The sequence below is a fragment of the Globicephala melas genome, chromosome 5 (assembly GCF_963455315.2).
Source record: "Globicephala melas chromosome 5, mGloMel1.2, whole genome shotgun sequence".
In the NCBI taxonomy this organism is placed as follows: Eukaryota; Metazoa; Chordata; class Mammalia; order Artiodactyla; family Delphinidae; genus Globicephala; species Globicephala melas.
The window spans coordinates 116,577,104-116,601,665 of NC_083318.1; the positions used below are offsets into that span (position 1 = coordinate 116,577,104).

General features: G+C 34.7%; 1 protein-coding gene across 1 annotated transcript in view; it reads right to left on the reverse strand.

Moving 5' to 3' along the window:
* Positions 1-24,562, reverse strand: part of USP38 (ubiquitin specific peptidase 38) — a 34,765-nt gene that overhangs the window by 2,924 nt on the left and 7,279 nt on the right. Inside the window, exons 3-9 of the mRNA XM_030878118.3 lie at positions 22,770-22,899; positions 20,906-21,007; positions 16,688-16,846; positions 14,379-14,572; positions 11,718-11,811; positions 9,021-9,127; positions 6,483-7,842 (exon numbers count right to left, since the gene is read on the reverse strand). Coding sequence (XP_030733978.1) covers positions 6,483-7,842; positions 9,021-9,127; positions 11,718-11,811; positions 14,379-14,572; positions 16,688-16,846; positions 20,906-21,007; positions 22,770-22,899 — 2,146 coding nt within the window. The remainder of the gene's footprint in view (positions 1-6,482; positions 7,843-9,020; positions 9,128-11,717; positions 11,812-14,378; positions 14,573-16,687; positions 16,847-20,905; positions 21,008-22,769; positions 22,900-24,562) is intronic.

The window sequence follows — 24,562 nt, forward strand, 5'->3', positions numbered from 1 at the left end:
CAAAAACTGTACTACTTTCAATTTTTCAACTAAAAGCCCAATTACTTTGCTCCTCCTGGCAAGGTAATTTTATTTTACAATTTCTAGCTAAATTTTCTTGATTGACTATTCTACCCCCTTCATGAGATGCCCAATTTTTATTATGGAGAAAAAAATCCCAGGCTTAACCTGACATCTGTCCCTCATATTACGGACACCCTGTTTCTCAGTAAGCATACAGCGACTGCTGTGTGATTCCCAATACACAAAATTATCAAGAACCACATATTTTTAGGGCTGAATGTGACCTAAGAAATCCTTATAGCAGAATGGCCTAATTAACCAGTCTCTGACAGGCCTTAGAAAGGCTTTTAAAACTTAATTTGCAGGATGTTTCTCAAAAACATTTTTTTAATTAACTATCATTTACAACATTTATACCTGCTGGCTCCTCTGTATCATGTCCAACCACACAATATTTTTCAGGAGCTATAGTAATTTATTCTTCAATTTGTAAAATTAAAGTAAGAATTACATACATTTTACAGAGAGAAAATAAAAGCTGCAATGGATCTATCAGAAATAGACACAAAAATAAGAAACAAAAATCCTCTATTATGGCTCTATAATCTATTAAGCTATCTAAACAAGCAATGAAAATATGACTCTGGATCTAAGAAACAATATCTGGTTTAGGATACAGATCATCTTCCCCAATGAAATAAATAAAACTGAGTAAATATGCAAGGCAGAGTTCAAGAAGTTCTGCTCCCAAAAGATACGGCAAATTTTGCCTGGACTTTGTTAAAAAGTGACTTCTCACCAGAAACTGTGTTGAAGGACCTACAAAATACAAAACTTAGTAACTCCACTGCTTCTGAGACACCTGAAACTTATATTATGTTTTAAGATAGAGAGCTTCCCAATAAAGAAATATTCCATTTTTACTTTCTTAGCTATTTATATAAATACATGGCTTGAATCTAAAAAAAAGAAGAAAGAAAAAAGAAAAAAAAGGTTCTGAAGAACGTAGGGGCAGGATAGGAATAAAGATACAGACCTAGAGAATGGACTTGAGGACACGGGGAGGGGGAGGGGGAAGGGTAAGATGGGACGAAGTGAGAAAGTGGCATGGACAAATATACACTATCAAATGTAAAACAGATAGCTAGTGGGATGTAGCTGCATGGCCCAGGGAAATCAGCTCGGTGCTTTGTGACCACCTAGAGGGGTGGGATAGGGAGGGTGGGAGGGAGGGAGATGCAAGAGGGGGGAGATATGGGGATATATGTAAATGTATAGCCAATTCACTTCGTTATAAAGCAGAAACTAACACACCATTGTAAAGCAATTATACTCCAATAAAGATGTTAAATAAATAAATAAATAAATACATACATACATACATACATGGCTGAGGGAGAAAAATGTATGATATTCTGTTTTCAGAAGATAAGCTTAAACTATGGATAGAAGTAGGGGAAACTGCTTTTCATTTTATTTCTTTTAATACAGATGACAATATTAGGTAAATGTCACAAACTATGAATCTCAGTGCATATGTAATTTATATCCCAAATTTATATCAAGTATTAAAATTAATTCTTATTTCAGCAGTGGACTGTACATCTAGTGACAAAAAGGAGTTCCTGTTGCTTTGGGACAAAAACCTTTCAGTATACTTAGATCTCTCATTTAAATAAATCTGTAAACATTAAATTAATCCATCTTTTTTTTTCTTTACACAGATATAATGTATACTCTTCTGTATGTGTGATGAAGAAAAAAATTAAGACAAAGTCCCACCTTCTCCAAAGAAACAAAGGAAAGAAACCGAACACGAAAGGAGAGAACTGTCTGCAGCTGGTGTGGGACACATGGGGATAGGTGGTGCGACTCACACAGCTTTTCTCTCACTGGATCCTAACTGAAAGCATGATTTTGGTAGTCCAGACACTAAAATAATGGAGATACTCCTAATGGAAGTTGGGGAGAGAAATATATATGAAGAGATAAGCCTTTTCCAAAATTTACTTTAAGATCCACAATTCGCATTGCTCTCTTATGTGTCAGGCTATGATACAGAGTAGAAAATAGTTTGTCAGACAGGATTTTTTTGCCTAGCTTTTCACAACCACTAATCCTGCTAATACTATAGAAACAGCAAGAGTCTTTCTAACACTTGTAAATCTAGCTGTGACTTTACTCAACTCCACACCCTTATTTTTACTAAGATCTGATTAAGTTTTTTACAACTGTTTTATAAATAGGTATAATGCTGTTTCTTAAAGCCAAAGTTGTATCCTAGACATAGCAATCTATTACACAGCATTATTACTATGAAATGGGCACAAACTTTTAACTATACCCCAGGAATGAATGTAAAAACAAAACTGAGAATAAGAGCAAAAACATACACATACAGGTTCCACTTGTTCAAAACTAAGAAATGATAGCTGAAAACGGCTGTATACAAAAATCTCAACATCACACATTCTCACTGCCTGGCAATTATGAGAACATGTTCATCAGTAGAACAGAAGAAACACTATAGTCTCCTAATACAAACTTAAGATGCCAGATGATTCAGTTACACAGTATGAGAAACATCACAATTCAAACCTTATCAATTAAAGTAAAGTCTAAATATATTTAAGTTTCTAATTAAGAGTTGAGTATGTTTTTGTAATTTGCTTTAAAAAAGCACTTTGATAATGAAGCTTTAATAGCCTAAGAGTCTTAATACAGGTAAATAAATAAATACCTTAATGTAAAATTTAGTGATATCTTTTTTGCATTAAACAACTGGCCTGAGACTTAAAATGGAATTCAGAACAACTGCACAACACTGAAAAACTGAATTAACAAAGTACATAATGGTTTTCCTTTATAATGACATAAGGGTATTAAAATAATAATGAAAAGAATGGCTCATTACATACAACATTGTAAAATCAGGATGTAATGGGGTAAATGGCAAGATAGAGAAAATCATGTAGAGCCAGGTTGCAATACAAATAGTTGTTATGGTTAAAAGAGCTTTTGGCATTACAATTACACAAATTAGAGTAGTTTCTGCATATTTCCAAAAGTCAAGATTGCACTGGGCCTTATTTCCTTATTTTATACTGTAGAAAATTTCTATTTTAACCTAAACTTCTCACACTCCACCTCTCTGATCTTCAAGAATCATGAGTCCTATCTAAGTGCTTATTCAATATGTAGTGAGGAGGACATGTTTGAGTATACTCTATTACCTTGAACATAAGCCTTCTGACTGGATGTTAGAGTCTTTGGTAGTGAATAATGAATATTCTGAGTTTCTAATTTTTTTTTCTGTAAAATGTACTGTTTTTGTGTGACTCTGGAACATTGCCACACTCCTTTAAAAATGTATCATGTATCGTTATCTGAGTATTGTTTAATACAGTAAATTTGAAAACTTTTTGAGTAAACTTCCCTCTAAAAATCAGTACTATTTTTTCTCTTATTCTGTATCCTTTAGGAGTCTGTAATAAAAAACTTTTAGAAACTTACTTATTTAAACTCATACAATCATTTGGACTACCCAATTAATACACCTACAATTTTAACTACAATTTACTGTTGGTCCTTTATGTTGATAGCAAGTGGCAGGTTTCAAAGAAAAATGCTTTCAGCAAGGTCTTTATTAACTTTAAAGAAAAAGCGCTAACTCTGTGCGAAAAGTATAAGTAAATTCAGCTCATATGAAACCTTTACTCCACAGTTTTTATTTACTAATTGTTCTATTACTGCCATGATTCTACTGATCAAGTCCTTAAAGAATACAAATATCCTTTCTTTACATATTCTACCTTTTAGTGTCCTTTATTTCATCTACCTGACTGTCAATAAATAGTCCTTAAAATATTTATACAAAGGTCTAGAAGGAATAAATACAAATTTAGCAGTTGTTTCCCCTGGCAGGTGGGACTGAAGGGAAGAGGAAAATACTTCCATTTTATTAAGCTTCCTAAATTTCTGTATGGCATGATTTTATAATGATCACATCTTTTCTAATTAAAAACAAACAAGGTTACTCAACATAGTTTTGGAAGTTTTAGCCACAGCAATCAGAGAAGAAAAAGAAATAAAAGGAATCCAAATTGGTAAAGAAGTAAAGCTGTCACTGTTTGCAGATGACATGATACTATACATAGAGAATCCTAAAGATGCTACCAGAAAACTACTAGAGCTAATCAATGAATTTGGTAAAGTAGCAGGATACAAAATTAATGCACAGAAATCTCTGGCATTCCTATACACTAATGATGAAAAATCTGAAAGTGAAATTACGAAAACACTCCCATTTACCATTGCAACAAAAAGAATAAAACATCTAGGAATAAACCTACCTAAGGAGACAAAAGACCTGTATGCAGAAAATTATAAGATACTGATGAAAGAAATTAAAGATGATACAATACATAGAGAGATATACCATGTTTTTGGATTGGAAGAATCAACACTGTGAAAATGACTCTACTACCCAAAGCAATCTACAGATTCAGTGCAATCCCTATCAAATGACCACTGGCATTTTTCACAGAACTAGAACAAAAAATTTCACAATTTGTATGGAAACACAAAAGACCCCGAATAGCCAAAGCAATCTTGAGAATGAAAAATGGAGCTGGAGGAATCAGGCTGCCTGACTTCAGACTATACTACAAAGCTACCGTAATCAAGACAGTATGGTACTGGCACAAAAACAGAAATATAGATCAATGGAACAGGACAAGAAAGCCCAGAGATAAACCCACACACATATGGTCACCTTATCTTTGATAAAGGAGGTGAGAATATACAGTGGAAAAGAGACAGCCTCTTCAATAAGTGGTGCTGGGAAAACTGGACAGGTACATGTAAAAGTATGAAATTAGAACACTCCCTAACACCATACACAAAAATAAACTCAAAATGGATTAAAGACCTAAATGTAAGGCCAGACACTATCAAACTCTTAGAGGAAAACATAGGCAGAACACTATGACATAAATCACAGCAAGATCCTTTTTGACCCACCTCATACAGAAATGGAAATAAAAACAAAAATAAACAAATGGGACCTAATGAAACTTCAAAGCTTTTGCACAGCAAAGGAAACCATAAACAAGACCAAAAGACAACTCTCAGAATGGGAGAAAATATTTGCAAATGAAGCAACTGACAAAGGATTAATCTCCAAAATATACAAGCAGCTCATGCAGCTCAATATCAAAAAAACAACAACCCAATCCAAAAATGGGTAGAAGACCTAAATAGACATTTCTCCGAAGAAGATATACAGATTGCCAACAAACACATGAAAGAATGCTCAACATGATTAATCATTAGAGAAATGCAAATCAAAACTAGAATGAAATATCATCTCACATGGGTCAGAATGGCCATCATCAAAAAACCTACAAACAATAAATGCTGGAGAGGGTGTGGAGAAAGGGGAACACTCTTGCACTGTTGGTGGGAATGTAAATTGATACAGCCACTATGGAGAACAGTATGGAGGTTCCTTAAAAAACTACAAATAGAACTACCATACGATCCAGCAATCCCACTATTGGGCATATACCCTGAGAAAACCATAATTCAAAAAGAGTCATGTACCAAAATGTTCATTGCAGCTCTATTTACAATAGCCAGGACATGGAAGCAACCTAAGTGTCCATCAACAAATGAATGGATAAAGAAGATGTGGCACATATATACAATGGAATATTACTCAGCCATAAAAAGAAACGAAACTGAGTTATTAGTAGTGAGGTGGATGGACCTAGAGTCTGTCATACAGAGTGAAGTAAGTCAGAAAGAGAAAAACAAATACTGTATGCTAACACATATATTTGGAATCTAAGAAAATAAAAAAAGGTCATGAAGAACCTAGGGGCAAGATGGGAATAAAGACACAGACCTACTGGAGAATGGACTTGAGGATATGGGGAGGGGGAAGGGTAAGCTGTGACAAAGTGAGAGAGTGTCATGGACATATATACACTACCAAACGTAAAATAGATAGCTAGTGGGAAGCAGCCGCATAGCACAGGGAGATCAGCTCAGTGCTTTGTGACCACCTAGAGGGGTGGGATAGGGAGGTTGGGAGGGAGGGAGACGCAAGAGGGAAGAGATATGGGAACATATGTATATGTATAACTGATTCACTTTGTTATAAAGCAGAAACTAACACACCATTGTAAAGCAATTATACTGCAATAAAGATGTTAAAAAAAAACAAAAAAAACAAACAAGTGCTTCTATACTGCATGTACTTGTGACTTTTCATTACTAATTTATAACATTAGAAAGAAAATTTAGCTATATAGGTTGAACCCATTTCATATAAACCCAGATTCAAATTTCAAATCACCTCATTGTAATTCCTTAAAAATGCAGAAGTTGGATTTCAAAATTAAGGCACTCATTTAACCACCTGTCAATTGTTTAAATATTTTCCACAAATGATGAAGCTTATATTTCCAACTTACCTGTAAATATAGTTTATTGTCTTTTGTTATAGCATCCATTAGTTCTTTCTGTAGAGGTGGGTCTCCATTTACCCAGAGTCCAGTGGTTGAATTATTCCCACTTAAACCATTAGTGCTGTTCTGTTTTTTATACAACAGCACATAAGCTGTGTCCTTGGGAAACCTACTCGTAATTTTCTGGACTGACTGAAATGAAGTAAACGTCACTCTGCTGTCATTAAATAAAAACCATTCTTTTGACATTTCCTTATTTTCCAAATCCTGTTCAATAACTGCACTGGGACTATCTCTCCCTAATAAATGACTCTGGGAGGAGGCTAATGTCAGAGTTTCGGGCTGGTGGCACATCTGGTATGAGGACTCTGTACCTGTGATGTTTCTGGCATAAGAATAGTAATGTCCGCTTTCAGAGGATACACCAGAGTGAACGACAACAGAACTCAATAGATAGGGCACCAATTTTGGGGAGCAAGCTTCTTCAGTCCCAGAAGGCTTTAATTTTTTAGCTAGATTCTCACTAATATCAGTGAAGTCAACATCTAAAGACCAACTTTCTGACAACGAAGAGAAAGAAGTAGTTCTTTTAACTGGCAACTCCAAAACCAGTGGCAGTGACACATTGTCTAGGATTTTTCTTCTCACATGATACTTCTGATCATATGAAAATCTTAGGAGAGTAAGAATAAGGTATTCAGGTTCCTCCGTGATTTGCATAGTTTTCTCGGCATTCTGCAGAGAGGCACAGTTTTCACAATAATATTGGTTGTCACCAGTAAGAATCTCTGGAGCCAAAAAATAATTTAGTAAGTCAGTTACTGAAGATGTGGTTTCACCTCCTGCTTTCTGAGGTACATCTTTATTAACAAGCATCTTGTTAGAGTCATTAGGGACAGAAGTGTCTTCACTACAGTGAAACTCATCAGGACTGTCCACCATTCTTTCATTCACAGCTGAGTAACAGGCAAAGGCAGCTGTTGATGGATTACAGACTCCTGGTTCTTTTGAAGGACCAGGTACACTGGCCTGCATTAGACCACCATCTTGTGTACTGGATGATGATGCCGGTTCTTGAAAAGACAAGTTTTCCATAGAAGAGGAAGGACAAAAGGCAAGTGAAAGATCTGTAAAGGCTTCCACTTTTTGTGAGGTACTCCTGCAGTTCAAACAACATATGTGAGTTTGTAGTTTTCCTCCAAACATTTTTTCGATTAATGTCTTCTCACTATCACTTGTGCAAGGGGTCTCTGTTAGTACAGCTGCCTTATTGGCTACTTCTTGTAAAGAAGTTTCACTGCACCCCAGACTTTCAGAAAGCTTATGTGAGGACTGAACTTTCAAGATCTTTTCTTCTTCATGGAGCCTGTAGAAGAGTATATCATTATATAGCTACTTTGCTTAAATTTAAATGTCATTTCTACTTTAAAATATTGGTTGCCTATATAAATAGCCAAATTATTCTTATCAAATATAATGCTTAACTAATAAAAAATCAAGTTTCTTCTCCTTTAATCAAGAGGAATATTGAACAGTTTGAGAAGGTAGATCAGAAGAGAAGTTAGGAACTCTTCCTACGCTATATTCTCATTACACTTTCGTCATACTGCTATTTTACAGCACTTATTATAGTTAATTATACATGTCCACTAACTGTCTTATATATCTTTGTTTGCCTAACACTTCACAGAAAGCCTGGCACAAAGAAACTACTCAACATATCCTTGCTGAATGGAAGGAAGGTTGAGTTCAACTAACTTTACTAGTCATTCACATAACAGAAGGGAGGCAAAGACAGGGAAATACAGGAAGATAATAGGTTTTATTAACTAAGTGGTAAGAGACAATAAAATTTACCAAACCCACTGAATTATGAACTGGTTTAAAGAGCAGTTATTAATTTTTTTTGTCTCAGGATGCCTTTATACTCAAACAAAATTGAGGAACCTAAGAGCTTTCATTTATGTGGTTATACCTATTAATATTTACTGTATTCAAAAATTGAGAATAAAAGTAATATTACATTTAAAAACAATAATAAACTCATTACATGTTAATATAAATAACATTTTTTAAATAAAAAAATAGTTATATTTTCTAAACCCCCCAAAACTTAGAAGAATGGCGCTGTTTTACATTTTGCCAATACTTCAAGTATCTGGCTTAATAGAAGACAGGCTGGATCCTCATATCTGCCCTGCATTCAGTCTATCGTGATATGTTGTTCTGGATGAAGTATATGAAGAAAATCTGGCCTCAACTACATATAAACAGATATGCAGTTCGAAAAGGGAAGAGCCCTGAATGTGTTCTGGGAACCCCTAGGGGTCCTTGTACCACACTTTGAGAACAGCTGGTCTAAAGTAAGAAAAGTTAAAAAAGAAACCAAATTGAAAACAAAAGAACACTTTAAAAAATACAATAAATGCAAGGTATTTTAGGCATTAACAGTTGAAATATGTCTTTAAAGGAAACGATGTTTTGTAGAAATAATCTGTTATGAAAGAACATAATTCAAATCATAGCTTTAGAAATACTTCTTACCTGTCTAGTAGAAACCTGAGGTATTCAGAACAGTCTTGTTGTGATCTGGGGGTAAACCATGGAGGTCTGGAAGCCTCAAAGAATATCCGAGGTGCATACGCTTCTCTCTTTTGACAGAGAAAACACAAGGGAGTGATTCTCACACCATGAACCAAATAACTGAAATCTTAATATATAATGCTTAATAAAGATTACTAAAATTACACTGGCTTAACCTTTACCACAAAGTGCCAAACATGAGGGCACATAAAATTAGTTAGAAATAAATTTAGGTAACTTTCAGTCATAACTTCTTATTCTGCAGATGAGAATTAAGATCTAGAGAAACTATGGGACTTGCCCAAGGTCATATAGCTAAATTAATGGCAGAGGGGATTATATCAGAACCCAAGTCTCTTTAAATTAATATAATGCTCCTGGCATTACCCTCTATGTGCTTGAGTCCACAATTAAAAAAAAAAATCAAATCTGAAAAAAATGTTAGTGAATATATATCCTTGCTAAAGTAATAAGGGGCATACTCTACAGAGCCATGCGTACTTATTTTAGGTGAAAATTTCCTTGACTGGGTACACATGTCATAAATGTACAGAATATGAACACACTGGCTAGGGACTTTTCACTGGTTGCTGACTTTCTTTTTTTTAGTACAGAGGCAGTTTAGTGAAGTGGCTGCTAGTGGACTTTAGAGCAAGTTAGGTTGAAATCCTAGATTTTGCCATGACAAAAAAAAAAAAGAACTGAAAAAGGCATCTGAAGAGTTGTGATTATAACTTGAAAATTTATAATTTATTTGTGGTATATGACAGAGTTCTCAGTTAAGGAAATTTTTTTATCAAAATAGGAGTGTTTATGGTTTTTTGAAGGAAAGGAATTTGGTGGACTGGTTGAACATGGGTTCCAGAATCATTTGGTTTACATTCCAATCTTGCTGTTTGTTTGCATGACCATGAAAGCAAGTAATGTAAGCCCCATTTCTTCACCTGTAAAATGGGTATGCTACCTTATTACCTCATAGATTGATTTTGAGGATTAAGAGATAATATATGTAAACCACTTAGCACAGGAGCTAGACAAATTTAAATGCTCAATAAATGTTAGTTTTATTAATTATAAGAAGAAAAGCCTTTTAAATTATATAGGGAAAATCTACCTAAAACAATCCTTGTCAGGCTGCTATCAGATAGGGTCTCAACTATGACAGAACTTTAATTAGGTTCTCCTGTTAATTCCTTTTGTCTTTTATTGGGAGTTTGGAAGCCTCCTAAAAATTTTTTCCCAATAGCTCTGACTTAATAAGTTAATATAGTATATATAATGTATTAATATCTACATGTATACGCAGAGATACACACATATATATTATACAGCTGACCACTGAACAACATAGGGGCTGGGGTGCCTATCCTCTGCTTAGTCAAAAACTTTACAGTATACTGAAAAGTTATACTGTGTATCTGTTCATGTATCTGTGGTTCCGCATCTGCTGATTCAAACCACCATGGATTATGTAGTACTATAGTACATATTTATTGAAAAAAATCCATGTGTAAGTGGACTCCTGCAGTTCAGACCTGTGATGTTCAAGGGCCGACTCTATACAGTATACAGTAAATACAGACTAGTGATAAAGCAAGTGCATAAATCCATTTACTAGAAAACAATGTTTGGGGGGAGTTGCAGGGAGGAGATTTCATCTCCCTTGGTCCTGAGATGTTAAATTTAATATATGAACGTATTTCCCCCAGATAGAGAATAGTATAAATGATCCTTTGAGTATCTCACAGGCCATCACTAATCATCTCATATGTCAATCTTGTCTTGATTCTTTCCATTTAAGAAGTTATACCTGAGATATTTCTCAGCTTGTAGACAGGAAACAAACCATTCCTATCAACTCAATTCCACCGATTCCGAATCTATCTTCTCTTCTGGCTGTAACTACCTACTCCTTTAGACCTCTGTGAAACTAAGACAATCAGAGTATAACCAGAAAATAATATGTATTATTTATAAATGATATATATTATTCATATGTATTACTCAAAACTTAAAGTATAAGTTCCTCAAGCATAAGGATTCCTTTTTGAATGCTTATCAGACTGCATATTGTGTCTCTCAATAAATGTCTGTTTACTATGTGATGTTCTTGCCATTAGCATAAACTCATTTCCTTGGATTAATCTGTGGACATAAATGATTATCACAAAATTTTAAGCTCTAGAATAGGTAAACAGTTTATCCATTAGTTCTAGAGCTTAGAAGTAGTCATAATTAAAGGGTACATATGTTAGAAATGAGATAAAAAAGAAGCCAAGATGCCACAAAATTATTTTAATTGTTCATTACTGTGAAGATCTACCGATTAGTATCTATAAACTTAATATTAAAGATTCATTTTTAACGATTTCTTCATGAAGGAGCTTAACTTTTGGATAGAAAATCAGATATATAATAATCAGTATAATGAGTCAGTAAAATATTCATCTACAAGAATGTTAAGCAGAAGGGAGAAATAAAAACTTAGAGCATATCCTGATTTTAGGCAGTATCTTTTTAGATTTCTATGTGGATTTGTTGTGCTGGGAGGATATATATTATTTCATCAGTTAAAAAGGTTCACCAAGTTTGGTATAATGTGAAGTTTAAAGAACATTTTCAATGCAATTAACATATACACACTACACACACACTCACCTGTGTATGAGCCAAAAAGGCAAAAAGATGCTGTAATTTTTTCATTAATGAATTGCACCCATTTAGATTTAAAGATAATACTTGTCTTCTGAAACTGAAAGATAATAAAATATAATGATTTTTGTATACATGTATACACACGATGCATTTTTTTAAAAGCTAAAAGGAAGTTAGTTCAAGAACTTATTATCCTCAAAGTAAAATTTCACTTACCTGAAGGCCCTTTACCTGGCAAATTCACTGCCTACCATGTAGTGAAGAAGGAAGAGAATGACGGTAATTGAACTCTTACTACATGGCCTGGCAATGGCCACGTGCAGTCACATATTATTCCTATCTTCTGGATTAGCAAATAGAAATAGATTAAGCTATTAACTAATAACTTAAGTAAACAACTTTTGAATTCTTTCACATCTGCATGAAATAAAAAAATATGCCGTCATCAAAACTACTATGAAGTTAGAGTGATTTAAAGAGTGTGGTACTAGTGCCAGATGGGAAAAGAAGCTATACAAAAAACAGTATAGGAACAAATGGGTATCCATTTGGAAAAAAAATGGAATTAGATTAAGATTTCACATCATTACAGATGCCACAGAGGAGTAATGAGCTAAATGTAAAATACAAAAGTACTGAAGAAAAAAAAAAAAAAAGTACTGAAGTATTTAAAAGAAAAAAAAAGGTGGGGAAGGGGTATAGAGGGGAAGGCTTCCTAAAATTCAGACACTATAAATGATAAATAGCAGATTTGACTACATAAAATAAAAAAATTGCAAACAAAACACTCCACAAATTTGAATCATACTGACTGGAAGAAAGCATGAAACAAAGGATTATCACCCATAGTATATATAAATCAGTATGAAAAAGAAAAGGACCCAACAGAAAGGTGCACAATGGAAAAAATAGGTTATTCAAAAAATAAACACAAATGAACAAAGAAAACTAGAGAGGGAAAAACTCTGTAATGGTCAGCAATACACATTTTCCTCCAGATTGGAAAAATTTTTAAAGACTGATTATATCAAGTACTGCTAAAGGCATGGGGTCATAGGTACAATCGTGTATTCGTATGCAAGTTCAAATGCTATAGCCTTTCTGGAAGCAATTTGGCATACCCTATTCAAAGAATATCCTCTATAACTGCATATGGGCAGAAAGATATTAATTATAAGCAAAACAATCTAATATTCATCAGAGGAATATGATTAAATAAATCATGGTACACCTATTTACTCAGAATGACACAGTTCTGTCATTTGTACTAACGTGGGACTCTTTCCAACACAAATCATTAAAAGAAAAAAAACAAGTGGCTGGAAAAGAATATATAAATAGGATCCTTTATAAACACATTTTTAAAAAAACAATTCATTTGTTCTTGTACTAGATAAATCTTATCTCTGTACAAAAAATAGGTTTGGAACAATACAAGCAAAACTGTTAACAAATTACCCTTGGGGATGGGAATGTCTGATTTTTATTTTATGTACTTCTAGATTTATTTTTTTAAAACCACAAAGAATTTACATATTACCAAAGAAATAAAATATCCTGTCTGCTTATTCTGAGATAGTATTGGCCACTGTACAATAAGATGTGCTCTTTGAATTGTGGTTGCCAGTTATAACTGCTTTGGGTCTCTGCTTTCTCTATCATCTGTAAAATGAGACGGCTGGATTAGATGACCTCTGGTGGTGAGACATGGATTACTTTAGCTTTATGCCTAGTATCACTTGTGTCTAAGAGTATACATTTTCTTAAAAAAAAAAAAAATCCCAAATACAAACAAACCGAAAGACAAAAGAAAACACTAGACCAAATGAAAAACACCTTAGTGTTGACAGTATATTCTGAGGCCAGGAAAGAAAATAAAGCTAAACTCTTTATCTTTCAGTTTATGATTCCTCTACGTAGGCATAAAAACTTACATGGGCTTAGAACTCAATTTGTAAACATCTTTGCTCAAGTCCCATGAATACTCTATTGGTACAGAAGAGAAAAATTCAACCATGCTTTTGCCTTCAGGAAAATTTATCATTGTTTTGTACCTTTACAGATTGTATTCACATAGCTAACAACCTCTGATTTCCTATTTGCTTGGCTGCAAAAGAAAATGAATTTGAAAGTAAATCTGTAAGACAGCAAAGAAACATGTCTGTTTATACAGTTGTTCAGTATCTATCAACTTGGGGTGGGAAGCAGAGCTTGAATTTCCTTAACAGCAACAAAGGAGTTATTGATCTGATAAAACAGCAAAATATCTATAAGCAGAAAAAAATGACCACCTTAAAAGATACACAGGTTAAAAGAAACAGGATAATAACAGATTAGTACTTGAGGACCCTTAAATTCTGAAATAAGCTCAATCAATACCTCTGTTACATTAATAAATATCAACTTGGAGTAATTCAAAAGACTCTAAATGCAATATATAATATAAACATGAAGTAGAATTTATATAAGTTAACATTTTAGAAGTTCCTGAGCAGTAAAAGCAATTCATTTCTGAATAAGGTAATTATATGAAAATATGAATATTTCTGCCATATATAGGAAATAATGTGAAGATAGTCCCACCATTTACATTTCATCAACATGCAACAATTTCTACAGTTAAAATGAAAACAAACAAACAAAAAAGCTCAAATTTAAACTTACTCTGTGGCCATAAACAATGCTTGTATAACACTGTTCATATAACATGTATTCCCTAGATTAATAAGACCAGTTTTCCCAGTTTCAGATTTTCCAGAAAGTCTAGACAAGCAAGATGCCAAAGAATTGGATTGAGAAGTCCAGGCACTTTGACTGAGAATCAGTTTAATCTTCTCTTCACTGGGCTTAGGAAAATCCTGTAGATCATAAAGAGGAAAAGTAGTGTAAAAATATAAACTTTTTTTTATTAACACCATAAACAAGATTCTTCCACTGACACTTAACCTTTGTTTTCTCCCACTTAGTTTGGAAATCACTGATAATACTTGAGCAGTCATCAAAAAATCAAATTACACTACATGGCAAAAATAATTGTCTCCTAAAATGAATAAGTATCTCCTAAGGTAGAGTTTATCAAGCTGAGGAATACTCAAGAACCAGGAATTGAAGTCACATTTGAATTATTTATATTTCCTATTTGCCAGCAAAATGTTTTCAAAATAAACCTCTGACATCAGAGAGTATATTGCAGTGCTATTCAAAGGCAGTAGAATAAGGACTTAAATTAGTACAGAATTGAATAAGCTTAACAAACAATTTGCTTTCAAATTTTGTAGTGAAAATAATATCTCCTTTTCATTCAATACTAATATTTACCCAGTACTAACCCTTAGAAATAAAAGCTCAAAGTAATCAGGGAATGAAAAATGAAAGCATCTAAGCACAATGACCTCTGACTTTAAGAAATAAAACTCAATCTCATGTTTAACCATACAGAAATATTATTACAGGATACAGTTTCTTCCCTGCTTTGTGACATATGAGATATAAGTGTAAGTGGTTTCAAGCATGAGTAGAGCACTGGAGAATAAGGAAAGTTGGTAAAATCATTCAGGCTTTTTTGGACTATTACCATCGAAGGTACTTAGAGCTCAGAAAACATTTTCTGAAGGAATTTTAATCTTTGGATTTGATTTTGCTGTTGTTGTTGTTGACAGCTAATGGAAAGTGCTTCCCTTGGTTTAAGAGGGAGATCCTTGATTCTTCCGAGCCTATTTCAGTTATCAGAATTTTCAACATTCAGCAGTGAAGAATGACATTTAACAACAGCAATAGCTTTCATCTATGGACACAGCGACACTGCAGAAAGAGATTAACATTACTATCAAATCCATGACAAAAACGAGTTTGCAGGGCAGAAATAGAGACACAGATGTAGAGAACAAACGTATGGACACCAAGAGGGGAAAGTGGCGGGGGGTGGTGGTGGTGGGATGAACTGGGAGACTGGGATTGACATGTATACACTAATATGTATGAAATGGATAACTAATAAGAACCTGCTGTGTAAAAAAATAAAATTCTAAAGTTCAAAAAAAAAAGTAAAAAAAGAAAACAAAAAAACCCCAAAAAAACCCTTTTATACATAAAGACATTTACTTCTGAAGTGTCAAACTGTCATACCACTAGTACACAATAATTGCTGAACAGTCTTGTGTTCTGGGCTCAGTTTGATTTAGCTAACTCTAAAGTAAAAAGAGCATGCTCTGAATTCACTTCAGATACATAAGAAGTAAAGATAATGAGACCTTATATTTTATTTCAGATCTCAAAAACGAACACTGTTAATAGAAATGATTTGTAATAACTTCTGAATACACCTAGCTGAGGCAAGTTCTTCAATTCTTTTGCTCTACCCTGATCATGCAATAAATCTACTAAGAGGAAAGTGTGCTTATTGTGACCCATTTTTCAAGACAAACAGAATCAACGCTTTTTAGATCCAGTTATCTATACAAAGTTGAAAACGAGTAAGTTCACAAATAATTCAAGTAAAGATTCTATGAAATATGGACATTCATGAACAATGCATAGCAAAAATGAAATAAAAAACAGAAGAAACGTAAGTCAAATATTTTATTAAAGTGTCTTTCCTTGATTCTAAGACATATCTTACATATTTTAACGTTTCTGATATTGGGATGCAACTCTGATGTATGTATTAACTTAATGTAGCATTTTTTAAACCAAATCTCCCCCAAAGGTATTACAAATTTACAGGGACACCTTATCATTGTTGGCATTGTAGAACTGAAGAAATATGGTTATTAATTTAGATTAGTTATAGTAAATAAGAGATTACTCCCTAAAAATTAATGAAACTTGATTCCAATTACATATTTTATTACATATAAAAGGCATAGTTCCATAAAATAGTGAAATGAATAGCTGCTTATAGGAATGTTTCACCGCATTCATCTATCACATCATGGGCTGCAGCTCCGCAAATACTGGTGCAACTATTATCATACCTTTATTGCTTCCAGGATAGGTTCGTAGAGATCTGGAAATCCAGAATAATGATACATCATACAGTGTATCAGTTCTGTTAATTGCACTAGGAAGGTTGTACTGGAAGGCAGACCATCACTTTTGAAGGAGTGAACCAAATTAACTACATGAGGAACAATCTGAACAGAAAAGAAGACAAACATTCCTCTATTTATACAAATTGTCAACAAATCCTCTAGCCTACAAATGGAATGTAAATGTTACACGATCAGCAAATGCTTTTCTGTATGTTTAGTCACTGCCTTTTTCTAAAAAAGTTATGAAGCTAAACATTTCTAGAATATCAAGGTAAATCTAGGTTTAAATCACATATAATTGTAATTCCATATAAGACCCCTCTCCTCATTCTTAGACTCCATCTAAAACTAAGGTACAAACAAATTAAGGTACAAAATAGGAGCCTTAGTCACTGCCACCATTCTAAAAAATGGCTTAAGTTGAAAAATGTTAGGGCTATTATATTTACCAGATTGTTCAGTAGGGAGAAAGTTTTAAAAGATAAACCCAGAATTAGCTTAAGAGCTCCATCTAGTGTGAATTTTAGATTTTTCACTTGAAAGAATTATACAGGAGTGTGAACATTAAAGTCTACTTCAAAAAACCTTCAAGATAATTTATGCATGTAACTAAAATTACAGATCAGACTTCCCCAGTGGCGCAGTGGATAAGAATCCTCCTGACAATGCAGGGGACACAGGTTCAAGCCCTGGTCCAGGAAGATCCCACATGCTGCGGAGCAACTAGGCCCGTGTGCCACAACTACTGAGCCTGCTCTCTAGAGCCCATGAGCCACAACTACTGAAGCCCGCGTGCCTAGAGCCCGTGCTCTGCAACGAGAAGCCACCGCAATGAGAAGCCCGTGCACCGCAACGAAGAGTAGCCCCCACTCGCCGCAACTAGAGAAAGCCCAGGCGCAAAGACCCAACACAGCCATAAATAAACAAATAAATAAAATTATAAATAAATAAATAAAAATAAAATTACAGCTCAGGCTACAGCAGTACCTCTCTTTAAGATAAGGGACTACCTCTATTTTACCGTCGGTGTCTTATGTAAGCATGGTTATCCTTGCTAACAATCCCTATGCCCCACCTCCGAAAAGAAGAGACAGTTCTAAAACTAAAGTGAATTAGAAATTTCTCTTATTTTTAAGGAATTGGGGTTAAAAATGAAGGCGAAATCTAAAATGCTCATTGCTCATAAATATGTAGAAAACTATTAATACTGATAATAAGCACAACAATGTCCTTTCATTATAAAATTACAATAAAAAGTCAATACAGAGCCAATCACATATTTAAGAGGTTATTAACAAAATAAAATAAATTCTATTTTGCAGTAATGGCTCATTCCATTAGTACGGTGCTATACTTGTCTCAACTAATTATTACTTATAATCTGATACTACATATTTGCAGTTCACATGTAAAAAGCATCTTACTCGTCTAACTCGTGATAAAAGTGAAGTTACAGCTCTATGGACTTATCATCAAACAGCAGTGACAACAATTATAGTTATATCCCAATCAACTCCCTTCCTTCCTGTAGAAAGAAAATCATATTCTTAAATTAACACTGCTATTCTCATTCTGCTGTCTCTGGTTTTACTCTTGTGCTTTGAGGTCTGAAATCACACTTTAGCTTTTGCACCACTTTCTTTAATCTTACCTCCAAAAAAGGTATTAATCTGACCATAAAACTACCAGTTCCTAATGGTTCACTCTACTGCTATCATCTCTACATTTCAAAGCAAATCTGAATTATAAGTTTGCTCCATAAAGCCATATCTATCAGATACTCTCTTGCTAAAATAGTCAGAAATCCAAATTATTGTTTCTTCAGAGGTGACAGGAGAGACAGAGATGAAAGGGAAGAGGAAAGAATTTTTAAAATGATTGTTTAATTTACAAATACCAAATCTAAAAGCTAGCGTACAATCTTCCTAGTGTAGACTGGACCTCTGCAGTCAGATAATACACATAATTGTCTACTACTACATCCTATGTCAAAATGATCACTGACGTGGAAATAACACTAAGTTCTTCACAAGCATATAGATAGACATCCAAGCAGGTTATTACCTTCTAAATATCTGAAAGTTGATTTTTTTTCTGAATGAGCAAATCTAAATATTTGCAGACATTATTGTGATACTCATTAAACTTAAGTTACTATTTGAGAAAATGTGTATAACTTACTTAATTAGAAGCTTTGATATTTTCTCTTTTGTTAAAAATTTTTTTTCCACTTATAAAAAGCATACGAAAAGCAACTTGGTCCATAATAACACACACTATAATTTCAATCTCAGTTTGCTCTAAAATATTCTAAATGTATAATACAATGAATAATGATGCTGGTGATTCCAGATTATTGTTCATTCTTAGCAACTCCTAAACCTGAGTCCTTCGCTGAGTTATTTAGAGTTATAGGTGATTTAACTACCACATGATCCACTACTAGATGCCCAAGTTAATTTTAGTTGAGTAGCAGGTCAGGATACACACAGAATGTAGAGAGTTAGTAGGTCTTTGTTTTTAGACTTTACTAGGCCAGATCACAATTTTCTACTTTAGATCTAACTGTTCTTTAAATAAATGATTTAATATTTACTTATTTCAGTAGCCAAATATTTCAAAGTCAACCATTTGCCATTTCAATTACTATTTTCAGGGGGAAAAAAAGCAATACAAGGTAAGGAGATATCTTCTATCTTTAAAAAAATTGAGCAAAGAAATAGGTTTAGAGTACAGCAAAAGTGACTTTTCAGAGAGATTAAGGAATGTATGGAGAGCAATAAATATTAGAATGGATGATTTCCTTCCCAGAAATTCTGAAAATAAACCTTTTCTCAAATGGCCTATACATGATCATGCCTGAAGACAGGGAAAAATAGTTGTTTTTTTTCCCTTGGAAGATTTTGCTAGTATAGCTGCTGTATTAGCTCAAGTGTGAGTTTTGTTTGTGTAATGGATATAAGGTTATTAACTGATGATCAAGCTCACCAATTAGGGCAATGAACTGCAGAAATCACTCACCCTAAGAGATAATGTATAATGTAATTACTTGTTAGTAAGGTTTACTTCTATTAAGCCTGAAGATTTTGGAAATGAGGCACCAAGTAGCCTATGTGAGTATATAATTCTCTGAGGCTAGTTCCATTTCTAGCTGACAATCAACAACTGAAATTCTGCACTTTATCAGTCTCCTTTGAATTTGTTTGTGGTGGGTCAGTATTCCTAAGATTTTAACATTGTGGGTGTGTTGATAATGAGTTTCTAGTCCTGTAAAACTGAGGATCAGACCTTGGAGGAAGCACGTAACCACATACACCACTGCTTTCCTGTGATCCCCTAGATAGAAAAATGGACAGGTTCCTAAAATAACATTTTGTCATTTTTCACCTGCAATAACTGATAATCAAATAATCAAAATCAAATCAAATCAAAAGCAGTGATGTAGCTGGTTAAAAGTGGAAGGATTCTGGATATATTTTAAAGGTGGAATCAACAGAATTTGTAGGATATGGCCTGAAAGAGAATGAAAAGCCCTAATTCTGGGGCAACAAAACAAAGACTTATGGTTTCATGCTTCTGAAATTCTAAAGCAGTCAGTGGTTTTTTTTTTTTTTTTTTTTTTGTGGTACGCAGGCGTCTCACTATTGTGGCCTCTCCCGTTGCAGAGCAAGGCTCCAGACGCACAGGCTCAGCGGCCATGGCTCACGGACCCAGCTGCTCCGTGGCATGTGGGATCTTCCCGGACCGGGGCACGAACGTGTTCCCTGCATCGGCAGGCAGACTCTCAACCACTGCGCCACCAGGGAAGCCCTAGTCAGTGGTTTTAAACCATTTGTCTCCTACACTGTTCACCTGTGCAACACACAACCAACAGTGACACTGACATGTGACATCTCTCATGTACAAGAGTAACTTTTAACTTTCAATTGCTGGTTGTGATTGCAAGTGGAGCAATTTTGGTGAGACCCAAAACATTCTAAAAACATATTCTTTGGAAGGAAATCTCACAATCTCAATTTTAAAAGGAATCATAAAGCTACATGAAAATAGTTAGATTTAGGACCAACCTACAAGGTTTTCACAAATACAAATGTGACTCAATATTAAATTGAAATTTTAAAACAAGTCTTTTCAGTGTAGAAAGCTTGTGTCATAACTTACCAAATGGAACGCCTCTGGAGAATGCTGAAAACTAAGCAGCATGTGAGAAAGAACTGTGAGAGCACCGGGTCTCACAAGAGGAAACCAAAGCCGATTAAAAACCTGCAGAAAAGACAAGACATCCACTTTAAGAGTTGGTAGGGAAATAACTAATCCAATCAGTGATTATCTTCCTAGGGCCAAAAATTATTTGTGTAAATATCCCCTTTCCTGAGAAGTTCTGTCATAACATATGTTATTAAATTCTGGGAAAGGGAGAAAGTTGGGAAATAATATGACAGAGATCAAGAGAATAAAAGGACCTAACCAACTCTGAAAACTCCCTGATCAAATAAAAATCTGTCAAACCATGTTTACAAGGTGATATATCCCTGGTCCTTTATTCATTCAATACATTCAGCAAATACTTATTGACCACCTACTGCTGCTTGGCACTATTCTAAGTACTGGAGATACAATGGTAGATTAAAAAAAAAAGAAATCTCTGATCTTACAGGGCTTACTGTCTAGAGGGTGAGTAGAGACAATACAAAGTAACATGGGAGAGAAATGCTATGAAAGCAGGGTATGTTGAAGAGGGAGTGCTGAGTGGCAAAAAGATCTGCGATTTTATATACGGAATTTAAAAAATGCATCGTGATAAAGGTGATACCTGACTTAAAAAAACTGAAAGGAATGAGAGTAAGTCTGACAGATAACTTGGAGAAGAGCGTAGGAAGCAGAGCAAAGGCCCTGAGGCCTCCACCCTGGTGCACTAGAGATATAACAACTAGGGCAGTGTAAGTAAAGCACAGAGACTGAGGCAATAATAGTGGGAGACCGGATGAGAGAAGTAGCAGTGGGCCAGATCAGGTAGGACCTTGTGTGACACCTGAAGAGGACCAAGGGCAGGAGCTGCAAGGCTACTGCAATCAATATAGCAAGGGGTGGGCTTCCCTGGTGGCGCAGTGGTTGAGAGTCCACTTGCCGATGCAGGGGACGTGGGTTCGTGCCCCGGTCCGGGAAGATCCCACGTGCCGCGGAGCGGCTGGGCCCGTGAGTCATGGCCGCTGAGCCTGCGTGTCCGGAGCCTGTGCTCCGCAACGGGAGAGACCACAACAGTGAGAGGCCCGCGTACCGCAAAAAAAAAAAAAAAAAAAAAATCTATCTATCTATCTATCTATATATATCAAGGGGTGGGAGGGAAAAATCAGGGGTTAGATTGTGGATAAGTTGAACTTGAGATCCAACTGTCTAAGTTGGGTAAGTGAATATGGAGTTCATGGGAGAATAATGGACTTGAAATATAAACCTGGCAGTCATTAACTTAGAGACATTATTTAAAGCCATGGGTCACTATAAGTATGGACTGAGAAGAAAGTGAACCAGAGATGTGATTCTAAGGCACTCCAAAGTTAGAAAGATCCACTACAGGAGACTGAGAAGCCAGTGAACTAGGACAAAAGTCAGGAGAGTAAAATGTCCTGGAAACTAGCAGGAAAGTGTTTCAAGAGGGAGTGATCAACTATGTCAAATGACTAACAGGTCAACGAGAGAAGGCTTGAGAAATAACTCCTGAGTTAAGCAACACTGGAAAGCACTGGTGTCAAAGATAGCTTTGGCAGAATAATGGTGGTAAAAGTTTGATTAGCTGGGATTCAAGAGATAACGGGAGGAATGTGTTTTCATAATAAATATTTGAAAACAGCAAAATTATTTTAATTACCTAATCTTAAGTAGCATTTTAAATTTCTAAAGCCCATTCAAAAGAAAACCAAAAACAAGACCACATTCAAAATTAGACACTTTAAAGGGACAACCCAAAGATAAAAAGACTTATTATATGGGTCCATATATTCCAATAGATTTATACACTCCCACTTACCAGTTCTATCTTCAGTAAAGTAACATCTATCAAAATAGTAAACTTCTGGACAGCTGCCAGTCCTTTCAGGAGTGCAATCACCCATGTGTCTACATGCTGAGCCAACGGCCAGGAGAGCCAGTCAATCATTCTGAAAATTGAAGGAAAACAAAACTATCAGCATTGAAAATATCTTTAACATTACTCATTGAGGAATAACAGGAGTTATACTAGATAATCACTCACTTTGTGACTCAAACTGAGCTTGCTTGTGAAAAGTACTATTCAAGATGTAGAAATGACTATAATGGGTGCTAGAACTCAAGGAGTTTCCAATCTTGTAAGCTGACAGTTTCTTATATAACATATTTGCATAAAAATAATTTCTGATAAACAAGCATTTTGCATAAATGCAAAGTTTTAAACATGCTATATAGTGAGTGGTATCAATAATTTATTAGGCAAATTTACTCTAAGAAGAACAGTTAAAATATGGCTATTTGGGACTTTCCTGGTGGTACAGTGGTTAAGAATCCATCTTTCAATGCAGGGGACACTGGTTCAATCCCTGGTTAGGGAACTAAGATCCCACATGCCACGGGGCAACTAAGCCCGAGTGCTGCAACTACTGAGCCCACACGCCACAGCTACTGAGCCTGCACCACAACTAGAGAGAAGCCCGTGCACTGCAATGAAGAGCCCACGTGCCGCAACTAAGACCAGATGCAGCCAATAAATAAATAAATAAATAAATATTAAAAAAACAAAAATATGGCTATCTGAACTGAGACATATGGATACGAACCAAAATTTCTACTTTCTGGTGATTACAGTCTAAATATGAAATGCAGTGTTAAAAAAGACTATATTTTGAATTGTGAAACAGGTCTCTTCATCCCTTTCAAAATCTTACCATACAAAGACAACAAATAGATAAATTTCAAATAGATAAAAAGGGCACCAAATGTGTAAATACTGAAGTGGCCTCATTTTGTAATAATGAGTGTTTTTCTTTTTGAGTACCAATCCCGTTTAATGGAAATAAAGATAAAGTAATATGGGGTATGATGGAGACTATCCTTAATGTTACACATCAACCACAATGAAAAAGACTGCTATGACTCTTTTGGAAAGCAACTGGGCCAAATGTTCATATTATTTGATCCAGTAATCCAATTGGGAGGACTATATAATAAAAAAAATAGTAAAACAAACCAGGATTTTAAAGTCAGAATGATATAGTTTAAAAATCTCAATTCACCATTTATTAGCTGGGGAACCCTAAATACTTATGTAAGTTATTTAACTTCTTTGTGTCTCAGTTCCTTATCTGTAGATTACGGATAAATTTTACAGGACCGATGTGAAGGTTAAATGAGTTAATACACTGGAAATACTGTGAATGTCTTTCTTCCAAATATTTACACAGGTGGCAATAAATAAATACTTTGATTGTACAAAATGTAAAATATAAATACTAAGTACATAAACACGTGACCAAAAGAGCAACTAACATGTCAAAAGGACTGACTTTCATATGATATGTTATAAACTATCTATCAATACATTAACATTGGAGTGTTATCTTTATTAAGGTTTTTGCTCTTAAGATTAAAATGTTTCATCAGACATTAAGAGTGGCTCCAAAGTTCAAACTCATTTTACTACGAGTTATTTGTATGTTCCCTCTGCTCCCTGCACACATTTTATCTCCCTTCTTGTTTTTCTGGCCAACAATGATGGTTGTAAGTCATTAAAGTAGTCCCTAACAGCTGTTCCACGTCTCTCAACTATTGTTAGCCTGGTTTTCACAA